General features: G+C 42.0%; 1 protein-coding gene across 1 annotated transcript in view; it reads left to right on the top strand.

The window, feature by feature from the left end:
• Positions 1 to 21,378, top strand: part of TRABD2B (TraB domain containing 2B) — a 286,777-nt gene that overhangs the window by 211,533 nt on the left and 53,866 nt on the right. The window contains exon 5 of the mRNA XM_077278078.1: positions 10,448 to 10,538. Coding sequence (XP_077134193.1) covers positions 10,448 to 10,538 — 91 coding nt within the window. The remainder of the gene's footprint in view (positions 1 to 10,447; positions 10,539 to 21,378) is intronic.

The following is a 21,378-nucleotide window of genomic DNA, read 5'->3' as shown; positions in this document are numbered from 1 at the left end:
AGTCAGACAATTATATGGAAAATACATGACATCAGCAAAAAATATTTTCCAAACTTTTTTTTAAATTTATAATCATGAGAATGTTCATTTTTGAATTATTGCATTAGATAAGAATACAATTATTCCTAAATTTATCAACTTGTCTGCATTTTTTGGCAGCAGAATTTGTTTTCCTTTCTATATTATTGAATAGGGGAGATTTCTGGAATAGCTTCAGTTTAATAATGCACAGGGTTTTTTTGCTTTGCGGACTGTGGAAAATGATCATTTTATTTTATGGCTCTTATGTAGCACCAACATGTACTGAAGAACTGTACAGAGATTATCATTCACATCAGTTCTTTTCCATTCTGGGTCTCAAAACTGTTTTTTTTTTTACACATAAGGGACAATTTCGTAGGGTTCCAGTTAACTTAATAATGTTTTTAGATCTTAGAGGAAACCACTGATAAACAAAGTCCATGTAGACTTTTTCCTTTGTTAGATTTTAAGGCTCTACCCTGGTATTTCAAGACAAAAGTTGTAACCACCATCTTATGATCTTTTAACTATGGATGTGTCCATCCATAACTTTCTGTGAATATCACTAAAAACTCCAGTTTTTCCAATAATAGCCCCCATACACTTTTGACAACAGTTGGCCAAACTAGCCAACCATCTAAGACTGGCCATATATATGAGATAGCTATCAGCCGATTGTTCATCAACCCTACTCTTCCATACACATTTGCTTTCTATTCATTCAAGCATTTATTTGACTTTTACAAGGAGACAGGACAAAGTTTCTGCCACACAGGGGTTTATTTAACCTGAAAATAAAAGGATCAGGTGTTGAAATTCCAACAGCCCCATTCATCTCTCTCCCATCAGATGGCACACTGGCAGGTTGGGCCAACTTTCATCCAATGTATATAGGGGGCCTTAATGAGCATATGGGATTCCTTTCTTTCCCCCAACAGATCACGATGAGGAAAGGATGAATATAACATGTTAAATTTCAAAGCTGCATCCATTTGTTCTACTGGAAGATAATTTGCCGGGAGTGTTTGCCAGTAGCATAATTCTTTTTCCCCGTTGACAAGTGGTGGTTGAGATAGTTGCCTTACAGACAAGAGTTTTACCAGTAGATATCTATCTTTTATAGACACCTTAAAGAGGAACTTTCACCAAATTATTCATCTTGACCTGAACACATAATTTAATAGTATAAGATCAGGGCACTCACATATTTTTTCTTCTAGATACCTTTACTTATTAAAACTGGATGCGTTTCAGCCCATCCAGAGCTTTCAAGAGCAGTAAAGAAATTGAATGTTCGATGGCTATGTATAGTGATTAGTGAAGTCTCATGGAAGGGGTATCACTTGCGAGGACAGCGCTGGTCTCTGCTCGCTCCCTCTTTACATACAATATGCACTGACAGTGCGCTCTGTTCCCGACTCGTTATTTCTAAATAAAGGGAGCGCATTGTCACTGTGCACCGAGAAGAATGTTGCACAGTGACAAGACCCTATTCATCAGAATTAACAACTGATGCATGTTCAGTAGAGCAGGAACTAGGCCAGCCAGCGAAATGCAGGTCACTGATGATGTTTCATTTCAGGGAGGTGATTAATTTGAGTATCCCCTGGTCATCAATGTGGAAGTAGTAGAAAAAAAGTAAAGCGGTTAGATAGAATAGTGAGGGAAGGATATAAAGTATATTAGAAAAGAGATTAGACAATGACATTAAAAAGATAGAGATTTAGAAGTAAAATAAAATTTAGTTTTGGACGACTGTTGTGAATTCCGTTCTTGGACTCCCTCCTGTGGTCATGAATGGTACTTCAGTGAGTTCTGTCTTTGGACTCCCTCTGGTGGCTTTGAGTGGTACTGCTGATCCTTGAGGTTGGATTTCCCAGCTGCTCTCGTTTATCGCTAGGCTGGCTTCTCTATTTAACTCCACTCAGATCGTTACCTCATGCCTGCTGTCAATGTCTCAGTACTGGTTCAGATCTCTCTTGGATTTCTCTGATGACCTGACTGATCCAGCAGAAGCTAAGTCACTGCTAGCTCATTTATTGTTCATTGTGTTCTGAATATATTTCTTAGTACATGCTAAGTTCTGTCCAGCTTGCTTTCATGATATTTCCTTGCTAGCTGGAAGCTCTGGGGGCGCAGGGTTGCACCTCCACACCGTGAGTCGGTGTGGAGGGCTTTTTGCACACTCTGCGTGGCTTTTGTAGTTTTTTTGTGCTGACCGCATAGATCCCTTTACTATCCTCTGCCTATCTAGTGAAGACTGGCCTCTTTTGCTAATACCTGTTTCATTCCTGTGTTTGTGACTTTCCTCTTAACTCACCGTCAATATTTGTGGGGGCTGCCTTTTCCTTTGGGGAATTTCTCTGAGGCAAGGTAAGGCTTTATTTTCTATCTTTAGGGGTAGTTAGCTTTTAGGCTGTGAAGAAGTGTCTAGGGAGAGTTAGGTACGCTCCACGGCTATTTCTAGTGTTTGTGTGATAGGATTAGGGTTTGCGGTCAGCAGAGCTCCCACTCCCCAGAGCTTGTCCCGATTTCCAGTTTAATCATCAGGTCATTCAGGGTGCTCCTAACCACCAGGCCATCATAACAGACGACCCCTTTAGATAAACTCATTAATTACAAAATGCTTTGATCGCTAATACCTTTTCAATGGAGAGGCGAAATAAATAAAGAAAAAAAACGTTTTATTCTGCACTGCAGCCACTGTTACATCGTGTGTCCAGTTCAACATGTAAAATTTGGTGAAAGGTCTTTTTTAAAGCTTAGCAATGAAGTACAGTCAATAACCTTTCACTGAAAGTTTAGCCGCTGCTCATTCAGTTACTGACGATATGCCAATAGAAGAAATACAACCCACTTCTGCGTGTCTACTAGTGATGAGTGAGTGTGCTCGTTACTCGAGTTTTCCGAGCATGCTCGGGTGTTCTCCGAGTATTTTGGGCGTGCTCGTAGATTATGTGTGAGTCCCCGCAGCTGCTAGACAGCCTGAATACATGTGGGGATTCCCTAACAAACAGACAATTCCTGCATGTGTTCAGGTTGTCTAACAGCCACAAATCACGCAGCTGCGGAGACTCAAACATAATCTGCAAGCACGCCCATGATACTCGGAGAACACCCGAGCATGCTCGGAAAACTCGAGTAACGAGCGCACTCATCACTAGTGTCCACCTTATGTGCACATGTAACTGATTGGCAATTTGGCACCATCTAATTCGAAATTGTCAGGGCATTTGAAAGTTCTTATCCTTATGGTAGACATTCTTAAATATTTTAGGTATCCAAAAACCTATTAAGCTGTCCATCCCACATGTTCTCCAAAGTCAATTTAATGCAAAAATCTGAACAATTTTTCTTGAAAATATTTGGTTTACCTTATGTTGCCCTATTTCGATATACATGTCTGTGTTGGGTTTAATTTTTCAAAAGAAATTACTATAAATCTAAAATGTACATTAACTTATTTCAGAGTAACGTGAACAGTCCACATTTTGCCGAGTCTACCATTCCTTAAGTGTAGGAACCAAATCCTTATGTAAACTGTGTTTTACAAAAAGCTTGTTTTAATAGCTGAGGATAGTGAAACGCAGAAGAGCCCTTATAGGAAAATGTTGTGTATGCAGCAGACCATTTACCGGTTCCTTAGTTTCCTTTCCACTAATATTTATATAAGAATGCAGAGGATTTCGGCAGTATGTTGAGGTTGGAGCAGACACAACGGAATAATGTTGAGTTATTATTAGGCAGGTTTTTGTGGACCTCTACTTAATGATGCATCATTCCTGTACATTTACAATATCTATTTAATGTTAACATTTTCTTTTACAAAAAATATTTGTGCATAAACTAGAAAAACACCACATTTTTTTCTACATAGGCTTTATCCTTAAAGAGGTTGTTTGTGACATTAACATAGATGGCCTATCCTTAGGATAGGTCATTAATGCCTGATCTGTGGGGGTTGCCTTGTGTTGCATTAGACATTGATCACCTATCCTAAGGATAGGCCTTCAATGTTAAAGTCCCAGGCAACCCCTTAAAGGTTAAATGTCAGACCTTACAAAGGTTAAAGGTCTGTTTTTTGTAAATCTAGGTTCTAGCATGTGTTTCCACCTCATCGTTCTAGTTTTGCAGTGCATATCTCAGCTATGGAAAAAAAATGGTTGGAACAGTTGTTAGAATTTTCATTAGAGACCATTAAATAGAGTGTGGCGATGCCCAAGGCTTACAGTGGAAATCTGATTACAACAGATAGTCAGTACTATGCAGTGGGACACAGTCTGGTTGGATCTTGGTAAAACAAAACCCTGTATGCACCCCCCAATGCCATTGGCAGAGTAAGAGCGGCACCACAGCAGCAGAGGCAGAGGTCGTAGGAGAGGGTTGAGACTTGAATAAAGGGGGTACAGGGACAGTTTGCTGTGGGCCAGAACTCAGTTCTTGTTGCCCTGATACCCCTCTTTTAAACAAGAGTCTGACAGGTGTGTGTGGTGTGGTGGAGCTTGTTCATTACTCACTGTCCCTTCAGGAGATCTTTCTACCTCCCCATCCATGGGATCGGGTCTGGCTGTAGCTTCAGACAAGACAGGAGTCCTTGGGTCCGGATTAACAGGTTCAGTTTTACTGTGAAATTCGGTTACACTTGGCTGCAGCATACAGAATAAGACAGATTCCTATTTTAGTGATGTTCGCTTTGTTTCCTGGCTTGTCAATCTTTGTCTCCTTTCTGCCAGACTTGTCCCTAGCCCAACTACCTTGCTGACCCTAGGGACTTTCCTCCTGCCATAACAGCTTCTCTGAGGACCACCATCCTTCCTTTTCTCTGCAACCTGGCTGACATCTTCTTCACAGGGGGGACAGGAGTATGGCACTCAATAACCATTCCGGACCTCAAGCCCAAGACTTTCCTGGCATACAGACGTACCTTTGGATGTGTTCTCATGTTGTGGGGAAACCTGGACTGTGAGCAGCTGTTCAGTTCTGCTGCATCTTCCTCACTTTGCACCTGTAAAAAACTGAGTTGTACAGCTTTACTTCTATTCCTTTACACCTGACTCGACTTTCCCTCTCTGAACTCCTTTAGCCAGGAAGCCTTTTCTTATAAAAACTCATCTCACCCCTCCCAGACTATGGGCTAATCCCAACACTATTAACTACCTAATGCCCTGTGTAGTGCAAACTATAGTCCTAAACCTTTGTGGTTCTCCTAGAGGACATACGTCCTGCATGCTCATCCAAATCATCAAAAGTGCCGGTGTTTTGTACAGCAGAAATGCTAGTCCAGTAAATGATTGGAGTAGCATTTCTGGTGTGGAGAACGAAGGCGCATGCCACTCCGAAGACGCACCAAATTCATTAAGAGGCATTCATCTCCTAATGAATTTAGCACCTTGAACTCAAGCAAGACTGGCATAATGCAAGCATGCGCTACTCCAGTATTAATGAATCGGCCCCATAGAGTTAAAAAGTAACAATAGTTTTCAGTACTTTAGAAATGTCAAGGTGACTTGCCAGAAGTTTTGATCAGTGCAGTCTGGGTCATGAAACCCCCTTATGTCTGAAAGGAAGGAACAAAAGCAATCAGCTTAGAGCTACCCTCAACAGAGACTGAAGAAGGATTCATAGAAAGTCAACAAACCAGTCTATCTAAGGAGAGCAGAGCTTCTGAGCACTTCTGCCTCTTTATTTTAGTGGTCAACACAGAATCCAGAAGTTTTGATCAGTGGGGTCCGGGTCCTGAAAACACCCTTATTTCTGATAGAAATTAGCAGAAGCATTCAGCTGAGAGCTACCCTCTAAAGAGACTGAAGAAGAAGTCATAGAAAGTCTACAAACCAGTCAACCCAAGGAGAGAAGTGCTTTTGAGATCTTCTGCCTCTTTATTTAATTGGTCAACTCCGAATCCAGACCCCAGTGAACAAAACTTCTGACAGGTCAGATAAAGTTTTCTAAATGAGAGTTACTCTTTAAATGCTAGAAATCTGGTAGCCTGTAGTAAGGGGAGATTTTGGCGGCACTGCGTACTGACCTGAATACTAAGATAGTATATGTAGCATGTCCATTGCGTCCGCTAGAGGGGAGCTGCAGGCAGGCAAAGTTTCATTATAAATTTCAAACTAATTTTTTATTTCATAGTATATTTTATTATTTACGTTCCCTTTTGAGGCTCCAAAATATGTATCTTGTGAAGTATAGCACACATGCGGGTATCGTATTTGTGTCCAGGCCAATAGGTTTACATACTTTTACAGGTTTATGCAGTAAACAGCCCTCTATGCAGAGATGAGACTTTGATCACATTGCATTTGATTCTAATGACCTAATATGAAACAGATTACTCCAGGAATATTAAGGGATTCTTCAAATTCTGATCCCAAGTTTATGATTTAAAAAGACCTCCTATAATACCCTCTACTTACTGATCAAGGAGAAGCACTGCACCAAAGGACTTTGATGATAAGTCTCAAATCTTAAAAACCAAATTAGAACTGTCTAAGTGGAGGAAAGAAAGTTACACATCTGGTCAAATAACTACAAAAATGTAATCTACAAGTGCAGTACATAAGATTTAGATGATGTTCCATCAGCACTGAATTAACGATGCCCTCAAAGACTACCAAAGGAATTTTCCAAGTGTAAAAAAGGGGGATGCCATTCCCAAGAAATGGGGGATATCATTTTCAAGAAACATTTTCATTCACCACTCTTGTTCGTGTGCTGACTCTTATTCATGGACTGTCTCAAGTATTTCCTTTAATCCCCATTTTATCCCTTAAAACCCAACATATTCCCAACAGATATGTGATAAATAGAAGGGAACAAATTGATCTGCAGAACTCAGGTCCAGCAGCCACATCGGTAGTCCATGGCCACCAGACTGGATCCCTATGAACCTCCTCCAACCTGCTGCCATTCCATGTGCATCTTCTGATTAATTTACCAGGTCATGTGTGGTTCACACCTACAAATCAGACGAAATACCGGGGATTCTGGAAGGTAGGAGGCAGTTTTCAAGAGCATCACGTTGACAGAGCTGCGACTTATTTTCCATTCTGCTTTGTTGATGTGGCTTTATGTGGCATGACTGTCAAGCTTATTGACAGCTGGCTTCCCACTTCCTAAATGCGGAGAGCCGGCTGTCAATCAGCATGATGTCGGCAGTCACGCCCTGTCGACAGAGCAGCCCGGAAGAAGCGCTGCTCTGTTGACGTTGAGCAGCTGAATCGCCGGCAGGAGGGGGCAATGACCGATCTGTACCAGCACCAGGAGGAACAAGCAGATTTTTTTTATCATTATTGCATTTTTATAAACCTGGGAAATTTGCATCACCTGGACTTTCCTAACGATCATAGTGAACAAGCCATAAACACAACAGGCTAATAAAGGTCTGAAACCTTGGTCAAAGTTATCTGAGCACACAAATTTCCAAGGGCGTTCAAACTCTTGCATCAGCCCATTTTACTTTTTGTATTTTTTTATTTAAAAAAATTACAATATATATATTTTTATTTTGCCTAAAATACCAAGGAAATGTGTCATCTTCAACTTTAGCCCATTTAGAGATCATTTCATCTTTAACTTGCTTCATTGTTCACAATAACAGTAATTTTGACCAAGGTTGATCAAACTTTTACATGCTACTGTATTTTCTATAATTGTTTATGTGCTTTTGGTGCACTTTGTCTTTACTTTATGTTTATGTAGAGAAAACATTTTTTGTACAGTTTTGTCCCATATATTGGCTTAAACTGTGTATTCCAAACAGTTCGGGGAATGTTCAGAAAGTAGATCCATTGCTTCTCAACACTTTACATTATCAGATCTGTATGTGAGAAAATGAGAAGGGACTTCAGCGTGACCTGGTATTCTTTCGTTGGCACGCGATTGTTAAGAGGCTGCCAAGCCTCCATCTGATAATACATGTAACACTTTTATGGAGCTGTTTCTTTTCAACAGGGGCTCTTTTCAGAAAAGCCATCCTTTTTTTTTTCTTGGTGCTTGATAATACTGTTCCTGAATATTGTTCCAGATTGTCAGATAGATGAAGACACACTGCAAAGCCAGGAGGCCAGGAGAACATGACCAAAGAAACTTAGTGAACGCTAAATATAAGCCCTTCTTCCTACACTACAAAATTGTAACTTTTAACCCAAAAACTAAAGTTAATAGGGAAGCCAAGTGTCCCTATAATGGAGAATGCTCAATATAAAATTATAGGAGGAACCTTATGGCCACAAACTCAAGGGTAGTCTCATGTGAAATCCAAAGTGAGCACGCAAAGAAACGTAGCAAGAAATAAACAAAACAGTTGTGCTATATCGAGAAGTTAGCTGCTTAAAAATGTCCTCCTATTTCAGCTTAGCTTAGCCAAAAGTCTCAGCTAAAATACAGGAGAGAAGACCCATAAGTGGGAAAGAAGTATCACATAGCAAGCCCTCTCCAAAAGGAAATGGCCCTCAATTGTTTCTAACCCAACAATCCAGTGGTCTTCTTTCATTGAAACCTAAGAAAAGCCCATCTATATTGAAGTATTAGCATAAAATGACCCTCAAACACATATGTAGGAGCTAACAATTTAGGTTAGTCTCTAACAGAAGATGGATCTGGTTTGCAGGATACATTATCAAGTTTGAAAGTTCTTCCCTACCCATGGGATAGGGTATAACTTCCTGATAGCGGGTGGTCTGACCGCTGGGATCTTCACCAATTCCAAGAACATGGAGAACCCTGGAGACCTGTTGATGATTGATTGATGCGTACTTCCACTCCATTCATTCTTCTGGGAGTGTCAAATACCAGGCAAGCACAGAACTCAAGAATCTCCGAAGGTCCCATTAAGAATGATTGGAGCTGCTGTACGCATGAATGACCACCGCTCTATTAACACGGGACTCTTGAGTGCCCTGAATTTTGGAATCAGTGTTAGTACCATGCTATCCAGTCTTTCAGTGATTGGGAAGGTATACCTTTTTCCCATGGATAGGGTATAACTTTAAAATCAGAGAAGTTATTTTGCCCAATTTCTAAAGAAAAAAAGAAAAAACCCCAGCAAATTCTGTAAAAAAAAGACAGGGTTCACTCTTGCTATCCTTCATCTATTTAATTTGGCCCTGTTGGTATTTGTTAATATTTAAAGAAGTGTAAAGTATGTGACCATTGCAGCCAAGTGGTAACCGCAGTGGTCACGCTTTATACTACTGGCGTCATGACTCAAGGCTCTGGGATGATACCAGTAGGTTATGGCATGTGACCATTGTGCAGTGATCATGTGCTCTGGTAATTGTAACTAATGGCCTAGCGGATCACCGGAGTGTCTGTGCCGAATCAGCATCCGGTTGACGATGTGCTTTATTGAATTTGCTGCAATAAATTACTTTTTACTTAGAAACTAGATAACCTTTTTATCATGGACACCTTTAGATCTGCGAGTTGGTGTTGAGATGATCTATCACTGCTGCACTTCACTATGTAGTAACATACACGTTGGAGGATTAGGATGGTGTCTACAGACAAGAACAATAATTAGAGGATATGATAAATAAGAGGCTCAGCAGCATTAGCCATAGGGTTTTGCATGGTAAATGCTCCTAGGCAGGACAATTAAAGTGCAGACTTAGAGGTCTCTCTGTGATTTAAGACCTTGGGAAACCCTACTGCCGATTAGGTCACACGGAAAGATGAAATAATCATTAATTAAGGATGCAGTGGTTGATGTTTCATGAGTGAGGCTGGTTGGACACCTGGTTTTGAAAGGGTTACCAGTTGTTTTTATGGGGCTAGTATATGACTGCACATTAGTGAAACTCTTACAACCCCAGGGTATGCATGCGTATGTGTGTGTGTGCTAGTGTGTGTCTATGTGTCTATGTGTGCGCCACAGCTGTTCCTCTCACATTTGCAGCACATTCCCAAGGCAGGAGACACATTGACCCCGTCATTCCCTGAGTTTTCACCATCTGTCACTATAAATTAGAATAATAGTTTTTTGCCTTTTATGTTTTATTACATGGAAGACAATAATAACAACGCACTCCGTGCCTCAAGCAATGAGAAAGTCGCTCAACAATTCCAAATTATTAATAATTATTAACTATCGATTTTAAAGGGAACTTGTCACAAGATTTGCAAACTATAGATAAAAAAACCCACCTTTAACAACTTTTGTACAACAGGTCACTAACTAACTTCTTCTGCAAATCCTGAAAAATACCTTTCATAAGTCTCCCGCGCCATATTTAATCAGCACAGTCCGGTCCATTGATCTTGCTGGTGTGATTGTCCTCTATCAGTATTGTCATCCATCTTCCTGCCTTGATTGATGTGGATAAAAAAATTGGACTGTTAAAATTTGGAAAATTACGTATGTTAACTAATCTTATTGATTTCCATATATCGAATCTTAATGTCATTTGTGTTTTGTTTCTAGGTCACTTCTTGGGAAATAATACTGTCATTGATGTCCTGAAAGAAGGAGGGTATGAGGTCGAACACACGCCTGCAGGACAAAGCTTTATACAGTAAGATCATTATGGATTTTGTAACTTATTATTAGGGATGGGCTGACCCATTGATATTCGGGTCCATCCGGATCAGCAGAACTTTATAAAAAGTTTGGTTTGTGTACTAGAACGGTACCCGAACTTGATCCCAAAGCCGGACCCCAATCAAATGAATGGGGTTCCCGAACATCCAGTGGTTCTTATGCTGTCATTTTTTCAGACTGGGGAGGCAAATATCCATGGGCCTTTCCCAGCCTGAGAATACCTGCTACCAGCTGTCTGCTTTAGCTTGGCTGGTTATCAAAACTGAGAGGGACACCACAACGTTTTTTAAAATTATTTATTTAAATAATTTTAAAAAATGGTAAAGGGGCCACTCTATTTTTGATAACCAGCAAAGATAAAGCTGACAGCTGAGGGATGCAGCCCACAGCTGTCACCTTTACCTGCACTTATTATGAAAAATAGAGGGGACGTCTTTTTTATTATTATTTATTTTCTTTTTTACACAATACTTGATATGGCTGTGATGGTGCTGGAAGTGCACACACAGCTAAAGCTTGTTCATTTCCAGCCTTTCAACAAGCTTTGCTCAAGCTGCTGAGCCCAAACAGTAACACGGACTTCCTGGAGAAGTCCTTGTTCGGGGTCCATGCACGGACCCCAAAACTTTATTGTTCAGTTTCCCACATCTCTGCTTATTATTTCTTTTATTGATGAAATTGTGAAATTGTGGATTTTATAGTGGTTGCTTTTTATGTGAAACATCTCCACCCAGGATTAAAATATCATCGTAATATAATCCAGTGGCTAACTAGCTGGAAAAGCCCTATAAAAGAGCCAAACTCACCAATCAGAAGCATTCTGCACCTCTAATTGTAGCATTTTGGAGATGGAAAAGTCTTAACCAAATAATAGCTGTCAAAAGAATCAAAACTTCCTTTCCAATGTCTACGTTATGACAGACTGTCTCAAGTGCCCCTGTTGCTGCGATTGTCTGCCTTTTACTTAATATTTGTCCCATATGTATATGCTATGTGCAAAAAGAAAAAAAAAAAAAAGAGCATGAACCGCACATCCCAAAATCATACGTTGATCTAAAGCCGCTAGGCAAAAATTTAAATACTGAACATGAGGTTTTCAGTTTAACATTCTGATCAGACTGTATGAAGCCCACTGCCCCTTCACGGCAAACCTCGTAGTGGGTCCTAACGCCCTAACGGAGCGGAGCCGTGCGGCGACCACCGCCGCAGCGGCCATGCACCAGCAGGGCGGACGGCCTGTTGCCCCACAGCACCCATGCTGCGAGACTGAGTCCCCAAGACTCCAGACCGCGCCGCCCCACCAGCACAACGGCTCCGCTCCGTTAGGGCGTTAGGACCCACTACGAGGTTTGCCGTGAAGGGGCAGTGGGCTTCATACAGTCTGATCAGAATGTTAAACTGAAAATCTCAAATTCAGTATTTAAATTTTTGCCTAGCGGCTTTAGATCAACATATGATTTTGGGATGTGCGGTTCATGCTCTTTTTTTTTCTTTTTGTACAAAGCATGTTCTTGTCTCTTTCTTGGACCAGCACTCCTCCCATTTGGCTCAGGTGATTTTAATTAGCAGGAGACTGCAAAGTAAGGGGTCTAGCCCATTTTGGCTCTCACTGAAGAGCTGGAGGAAGGTGAGTTTAAATGCTCCTTTTCATTTTGGTGCTGGTGCTGTGTGGCGGCCATTGTTGCTGTGGCTTTGTGCTGGTGGGGCGGCGCGGTCTGGAGTCATGGGGGCTCAGTCTCGCAGCAGGGGTGCTGTGGGGCAACAGGCCGTCCGCCCTGCTGGTGCATGGCCGCTGCGGCGGTGGTCGCCGCACGGCTCCGCTCCGTTAGGGCGTTAGGACCCACTACGAGGTTTGCCGTGAAGGGGCAGTGGGCTTCATACAGTCTGATCAGAATGTTAAACTGAAAACCTCATATTCAGTATTTAAATTTTTGCCTAGCGGCTTTAGATCAACATATGATTTTGGGATGTGCGGTTCATGCTCTTTTTTTTTTTCTTTTTGTACAAAGCATGTCCCATATGTATGTATAGTATCATGAATTATTTCTGTTTGGTTCTATTCATTTTCTACTTTCAGCAGTTTTTTTTTATTTTGAGTTTTAGATAACAATATTGTAAAAAGTATGGCAGAGGATGAGGTGACTAAGGTGATTAATCCAAGAGACAACTTCTTCCCACCTACATATCGAGAGAAAGGACTCTCTATGTGCATGCATAGGGAGAAACTTGTCAGTCTAGCAGAATGGGTGAGGAGAAGCCTGTGACGGCCTTGCTCTTGGAATTGTCACTTAATCCCTCACCATACTTTCAACTACAGCATGGCATGGAACATGGCGACTAGGGTGAATAATTCAAGAGGCAGCTTCTCCCCACCTGAACATCTAGAGACAGGACTCTTCCTATGTGCAATGTCTAGGGAGAAACTTATCAGTCTTGTTCCGGATGCATAAATCAGCTGACAGTTACTCTTTAAATGTATATTAAAAGTGTGAAAAAGTTTGATTAAGTTTTCTCATTGTTCAGTTTTCTACTTCATCAACTACCGTGCGACTCGGTTACCACCAGACAGACGTGGTTGGGCAGGAACAAGACATCCACTCAGTTTTGTTTTGAAGTAGATACAAAATGAATGATGATACAACTGTAAATATACAAAGAAGAAAGTTAATGAGTTTCACATAATTATACCGCACATTTTAGGGAATAGATACTCTTTCGTCAAATTGCTGGTGGCCTTGCCACATAAGTCTTCTGCCTTCATTTCCAAGTCATAAAACAAAATTGAAGTACAGACAACATTTTGGATGAGAGTCCCACCACTGGCACAATAGTCTCGTAATATCTCTTTGAAATGTGTACTTTAGTTCAATTTCAAAACCACTGCGGTATTAAAAAAAAAACACTTGGTCTGGAGAATTGAAGTGGAGCATGTCTTCAAAAAGAAATAAATGACAATAATTTGGTAGAAGCGACATGGGAACAATTTTGGGGCAATATTGTTGTGTAATTTTACTGAATAATTAAATGACAGTGCCAATGTCATGATCTGGATTTCATTTCTGGTGACCATATGCTCATTCGACCAACAATTATTCTTTCCACTCCCCTGATATAAATCAATGCTAGCGCTGAGTTTACACTGCATGATCGTGGCTGCTAAATAACTGCCAATTTTATGTGTGTATGTCGATCGCTACTGGCACATAGTGGTCAAAGACCGCTCCTACCAGAGATTCAGCAGCTCTGGTTGACATGACCTCAAGAAAGTAGCGCCTTCTCGTCCGCTCTGTTCTGCTGATGGGGAGTGACTGCCCACATCATGCTGATTGAAAGCCAACTCCCCACTGCTTAACTGCGGGGGGCCGATTGTCAATCAGCATGATGCCAGCAGTCATGTCCCATCCACAGAGCTGCTCGGAAGAGTTGCTCTGTTGAAATGGAGCAGCTGAATTGCAGGCATGATGGGTCAGTGTTGGGCACCGGGTACAACAGGTTGGTAGTTGCCTCTGTTACCTGCCTGTTACTTTTAAGCACATAGTAAAAAAAAATCCAGGATAACCTCTTTAAGGAAACTTTGTCTTCGGTGCTTATTTTTTACTTCCTGTTATGCCTGGTAGGTATAAAGGTATAGGTATAGGTATATATAGACTAGGTATAGGTATAGATATATATAGACCACACAGGGTGTAGTCAGCCAAACTTTTGTCATTTCGGTTTTTGGGGTGTTGCTTTATTTGGATGAAATATGGTTAAACACAGGAACAATAAAACTTTCCTAATAAACTCTTACTCTGCTATATTATTTTGGATCTTGGATATCTTCTCATTTGTTTTATTTATTTTTTGATGTTGGGAATCTTTTTATGAAGAGGGTTATATTCTATTGAAAAATGTAATTTGAAATATTAAAAAAACACTTTCAAACAACACGTTATTTTCCAAATTCTGTACTTTTATACCTCTTTTAAAAAAAATAACCAATAGTGGCAAAAGCAGAGTTGTTGTGAAAGTGGTCTCGCAAAGTCTGGCCAGCGTTTCGATTGACTTCTTGAACCTGAAACAATCCTCTCTGATAGCGCATACCCCGGTGTTTGATTCCAACTATTTAAAAGCGAGCTATTGATTTTGGAAGTGGATCTCAGCCTTGAATTTAACAAGTTAGCATTGTACACTAGTGATCCTAGCATGATTGTTCAAGAAAGTTCTCTCTGTCTTGGAGACATGGGGTCGAAAGCAAAAGTCGAGGAAAAGGATAGGAATGTGGCTTCCTTGGTGGAAAAAATCCAATTAGAAAAATCAAAGGGGAATCATATTTTTATTCATTTTAACTACAAGATCTTGAGTCTGTCTGATCGTCTGGTTCCTTAGTATTTATTGACGATCTCTAATGAATAAAATCTCCACCGTTCAGATGTTTTCCGACCAAGAACAATAAAGTCGGGATTAGAACTTTTAACGTCTAGAATCCGCACTCCTATAGACGTGCCAGGTTTCTTCTACATCACATGGATAATGTTCCTAAAAGTAACCGTGTAGACATCAGAGACTTAACATGAAATAATTTGACCATAATTATAGGCAGTGTGACCACAACACCATTCTATTACAAAAATAAAGGTTTCAGAGTTTGCACACCAGACCGCATGAATGTCATATTAGTGGACATGTCGACTTGTTTTAAAAAGAAAAAAATGGATAGTTCAGTAAAAATTATATCTGTTACGCCCTAAGTCAAATAGTAAAAAATCAGCCGCACTCGGATTGAGAATTTTTTAAAATGATTCCTTTATTCATTTATTTACAGTGCAATATTTCACCAAAGTACTGGCAAGAAGAATATAGAGCGACAAATCTTATTTACGTTTCCACTCGTCCTGGGTCTTTTTGAAATGTCGCTTTAATCACGAACATAGGGTGTACTGCGCAGCACATTCTCCAGTACTAGAGGGCGTGCTGAGCAATGCACCCTATGCTTATGATTAAAGTGACTTTTGAAAAAGACCCTAAGTGACTACCAGGTGTTCAATGGAGCTCCTGTTGGTGGAGACTGGCTGAACTGCAGGTGGCCACCAGGTACCACTCCTAGGCAGAACCCGGTACTGCAGCTGCCCCAGGGGTCAGAATCGTTGACACTGATTAAGGTCTAGGGCTCCGTTCAGACTAGTAAATTCTGGCTCTTCTACTGAACGGCTACTGACACAGATTCGGGCTACGTTCAGACTTGACTTTTTATAGCAAGCCAAATAGAAGCGACTAGGGGACAAGGTTTCATGTGCTGGCCGCACGAAGTCCAGAGGAGCAGGTTCAGGCACTGGTGTCACATCGAGCAGGGAAGCAGGTTCAGTACTCTGTCTGCACATAGACCAGGGATTTGGGCTCAGGACACTGGCCACAAAGGGACCAGGGATTTGGAATAATTTGGGTTCAGGACTCTGGCCACACAGAGACTAGGGATTTGGGTTCATGACGCTGGCCACACCAGGACCAGGGGACCTCACAACTCCTTAGCAGGAGTGACTACACACTAATGAATATTGTTGCTTTGGTGACTCCCTAATGGGGGGAGTTTTTAATACACGATGCCTAGGTGTCCTGCCAGGAGGTGCGGCATGCACAAACAGGAGTCATGCCAGCAGAAGGTAACCACACTGTGGGGTTGGAGCAGTGAGTATGCCTGCGTTCCTGCTTGGAGGGGTAAGGGAAACCATGCAGGGGCACTGGCAATATCATTACAATATTCTTGGGAATGTCTGTGACTGCAAAATGTTTTATGATTTTTTTTAATTTCTATATGATTTTTATTTCTATATATAAATAAACTCTCCACTAGAAGGCAGAAAATTCACTCCAATACAAACTATAGTTGGCTACCCTGTAAATCAGTTTTAAGGGTCCATATGGGGCAATATGATTGCCGATAAGCTGCTTGTTTACTTATTCGCTATCATTTAATAGCCATTTTACACAGGCGGAACGGACCTGGACCGGGTTTTCCTGTTAGCTGTAAGTCTTTCTAACAAAGTCAATTAAAGCTTAAAGCTTCCTGGACCTTCCTCACCCTGACCGATCCCCATCATGTCTGCTGCACCACTCAAGATTGAACCCTGTACTGTATGCCAGCGTAGCAAGCAACGGCCTGGCTCACTTGTGCTTCCCGATCACTGCAGTGGATGTCCACTTCCGGATTGGAGTCCGCACTCGGTCTTCAGTGCTTGACCTGTGACAGTCGTCTGTCGGGCCTGGCTTATCTCTGGAAGAACAAATGGATCGGCCATTGGAAATTCAACAAGATGGAGCCTTCTCTCTCCCGTAATTGCTTTGAAGTGGTGGTTCGGGCATAAAATATTGATCCTTATCTTCAGGATAGGTCATCAATATCTGACGAGTGTTGTTCTGACTCCCAGTTCCCCCATTGATTAACTGTTAATAGTCCCAGGGTACATATTAAAAGGAGCTGAGCAGAATCAGTACTTTTTGCATGGCATCTCATGTAATCTAGGGGATTCATACAAAACCTTTGACATAGTTGTCATTGATATCTGAAATTATGGTCCAGTGCACTTTAATGGGTTGGATTTAGTCATCAAATGGATGGTTTGTACCTGGATATAACAGTCTACGTTTTGCAGACTGCTTTGATGTAAGGCCAGTTCAGTAGAGCATTGAGAATCTGGGTGTTATATTCTTGATATGGACCGTTAAATGGGTAGAATGCACTCTTCTATATGAAGCTCAGCAGGGTAGTATGACATTGAAGTTTGTTTTTTCCTTCCGTAATATAGTTATTTTGTATACTTTTTGCCCTAACTTAGCCTAACCATGACACATGCTCCCTTGTAGATATTTAGATTCATATTGAATCACTGCTATCTAATCTAATATATAAAGCTGAATGTGTGTATGTGTGTATGTGTGTATGTCCGGGATTGGCATCTGAACCGTCGCAGCTACAGCCACAAAATTTTGCACAGTCACACGTCTGGACCCCGAGAGCGTCATAGGCTATGTTGTGAGGTGAAATTTTAACCCCGCGCTTTCCAATTCACCAAACAATTTACCCCCTATCTACATAATGGGGAAAAAGTGAAAGGAAAAGTGTTGGAGGCAAATTAACAGCTGCCAGATGTGAACAAGGGGGACTTAAAGAATGAGAGCGATGGCGCCAAAGAGTATATACTGTACAGTTGCTAAGGTGGGGCCCCGACATGGGATAATCACCACACCACCACGGGGATATGAACACACACACAAAATGCGCCACACACTACCACGTGCTCGAACACATATACCACCCTCAGCGCACATTTCACCACACATACACCAACCTCGCCACATAAAAGTCGAAACACAAAAGTCGCCGCTCAAAACTCGCCACGCGCAAAACTCGCCACACGTGCAAAACTCACCTCATGGAAAACTCGCCACACGCAAAACTTGCACACGCGGAAAAATTGCCACATGCACAAAAGTTGCAACACATGCAAAAGTTGCCTCACACAAAACTTGCACATACTCAAAAGGCACCACACATAAAACTCGCCACGCGCAAAACTCGCCATGCGCAAAACTTGCTGCACACAACTTGCTACACTAACCTGTCACATGCAACTCGACACACAAAAAGTTGCTACACGCATGTTGCCACACAAAACTCATCTCACAAAAGTCGCTACATGCATGTCGCCACACGCAACTCAACACACACAACTTGACACACGAAACTCGCCCTAAAACACACACAAGTCTGGTATTATCCTTCAAAAATAAAAATCTGATTAATAAGCATACAAACTACAAGAGCAACAAATGTACCTTATAGGAATCCGGCAGCTGTCAGTCACATGACCAGTCTATTATGTGTATGTGTGAGCTAATATATACTGCCAGGGGGTGGGCTTACTGTTGGCTGGGGAGTTATCAGGCTGCCAATTTAGCTTACAAATACTGATGTAAAAATACTGACCAAATAACGTGTGAACGAGGGCTAATACAGGAGGAGAGGACATACAGATATATACTATATACAGGAGGAGATGACACACAGGTATATACTATTTACAGGGGAGATGACACACAGGTATATACTATATACAGGAGGAGATGACACACAGATATATACTATATACAGGAGAGATGACACACAGGTATATACTATATAGAGGAGGAGATGACATACAGGTACATACTACATACAGGAGGAGATGACATACAGGTATATACTATATACAGGAGGAGATGACACACAGGTATATACTATATACAGGAGCAGATTACCTACAGGTATATAGTATGTACAGGAGGAGATGACATACAGGTATATACTATATACAGGAGGAGATTACATACAGGTATATACTATATATAGGAGATGACATACAGGTGTATACTATATATAAGGGAGATGACAAACATGTATATACTGAGGTGAAAATGAGAGGTGTGAGGTGAAAATGAAAAGGTGTGAGTGCAAAATGAGAGGAGTGAGGGAAAATAGTGGAGTGATCGGAAAATGACAGATGTGAGGTCGAAATGACAAGTGTTAGGGGGGAATGAGAGGAGTGAGGGGGAAAATAAGAGGAGTGAGGGGGAAAATGAGAGGTGTGAGGGAGAAAATGAGAGATGTGAGGGGGAAAATGAAAGATGTGATGGGGAAAATGAGAGGCGTGATGGGAAAATAAGAGAAGTGAGGTGCTATAACTAACCACAGATATTTACTATGCCCAGGCAACGCCGGGCTCTTCAGCTAGTTATCTAATATAATAGAAAAAACAAACAAAATGAGCATATACCTTGCTGTGAGTAAATAGTACTAGTGCATGTATATAACATAGGGGACTTAGTAAACACTATTTTAATTGAAAAAACCTAAAAGCCATCCCACTGTGACAAACTGTACCCAATTGTGACGGTCCTATCCTGCCTCAAGTATTAAAACCTTACCTAGTGTCAAATGACCTCAATGTAGATAAGGACAGAGCAGGACCCAAGCCCGACTGTTCAGACACCTGCCAATGGGAAGGTAAGATGCAATGCCTAGCTCAGAAAGTGGGGCCATGCCCCTGTTTGCGCAAAGTACAAGAAACTGCAGCAAAACCAAAAAAATGAGCCGGAGCATAAGTGACAATGTAAAGAATAGTGTTGAGCATTCCGATGCTGCAAGTATCGGGTATCGGCCGATACTTGCTGTATCGGAATTCCGATACCGGGATTCCGATACTCTTGTGGTATCGGGTATCGGGTATCGGAACAACATTAATGTTAAAATGTGTAAAATAGAGAATTAAAATAAAAAATATCGCTATACTCACCTGTCCGACGCAGCCGGGACCTCAGCGCAGGAACCGGCAGCGTTGTTTGTTTAAAATTCCCGCTTTTACATGGTTACGCGAAGTCCCGGCTTGTGATTGGTCAGGGCGGCCATGTTGCCGGGCCGCGGACCAATCACAGCAAGCCGTGACGAAAATACGTCACGGCTTGCTGTGATTGGTCCGCGTCCCGGCAACATGGCCGCCATTAACCAATCACAAGCCGTGACGTCACGGGAGGCTGGAAACGCGCTCATTTTAAAAAGGGCGCGTGTCCAGCCTCCCGTGACGTCACGGCTTGTGATTGGTTGCGTCGCGGTCAACCAATCACAAGCCGGGAGGCTGGACACGCGCCCATTTCAAAATGAGCGCGTCCAGCCTCCCGGCTTGTGATTGGTTGATCGCGGCGCAACCAATCACAAGCCGTGACGTCACGGGAGGCTGGACACGCGCCCATTTCAAAATGAGCGCGTCCAGCCTCCCGGCTTGTGATTGGTTGATCGCGGCGCAACCAATCACAAGCCGTGACGTCACGGGAGGCTGGACACGCGCCCATTTCAAAATGAGCGCGTCCAGCCTCCCGGCTTGTGATTGGTTGATCGCGGCGCAACCAATCACAAGCCGTGACGTCACGGGAGGCTGGACACGCGCCCATTTTAAAATGAGCGCGTGTCCAGCCTCCCGTGACGTCCCGGCTTGTGATTGGTCAGGGCGGCCATATTGCCGGGACGCGGACCAATCACAGCAAGCCGTGACGTAATTTCGTCACGGCTTGCTGTGATTGGTCCGCGTCCCGGCAACATGGCCGACCTGACCAATCACAAGCCGGGAATTCACGTAACCAAGTAATAGCGCGATTTTTAAACAAACAACGCTGCCGGTTCCCTCGCTGAAGTCCCGGCTGCGTCGGACAGGTGAGTATAGCGATATTTTTTATTTTAATTCTTTCTTTTACACATTTATATGGTTCCCAGGGCCTGAAGGAGAGTTTCCTCTCCTTCAGACCCTGGGAACCATCAGGGATACCGTCCGATACATGAGTCCCATTGACTTGTATTGGTATCGGGTATCGGTATCGGATTGGATTCCGATACTGTGACGGTATCGGCCGATACTTTCCGATACCGATACTTTCAAGTATCGGACGGTATCGCTCAACACTAGTAAAGAACATTCCTTCCAAAAATAGAAAGCAAAAATAGAACTATAAATATCTTTATTGATTTCCACTGTGAAATATTTTTTTCAGGGATTAAAAATTCTTGGCAAATGGGATAAGAATTGGAAAACAACCAGCCATAACTTATACTTACCACTTGTGGCACTCTGATTTTTTGCATCCATTCTTGTATGCAAGTGCCGCTTACACACAGCCAAATGCTGCCCAAAATTTTGGAATTTATTCAATAGCCAATAGGTAAAGTACTTCAACCACTATGGGCAGCCATTATAGTGCCCAGCTGCAATACCCAAAATTCTAAAAAGCTTGCATAAAAATGTTGAGTCACT

Source organism: Ranitomeya variabilis, chromosome 8 (genome assembly GCF_051348905.1).
Source record: "Ranitomeya variabilis isolate aRanVar5 chromosome 8, aRanVar5.hap1, whole genome shotgun sequence".
Lineage (NCBI taxonomy): Eukaryota > Metazoa > Chordata > Amphibia > Anura > Dendrobatidae > Ranitomeya > Ranitomeya variabilis.
Note: the sequence above shows the minus strand (reverse complement) of the source record. Positions and strands in the feature narration are given on the sequence as shown.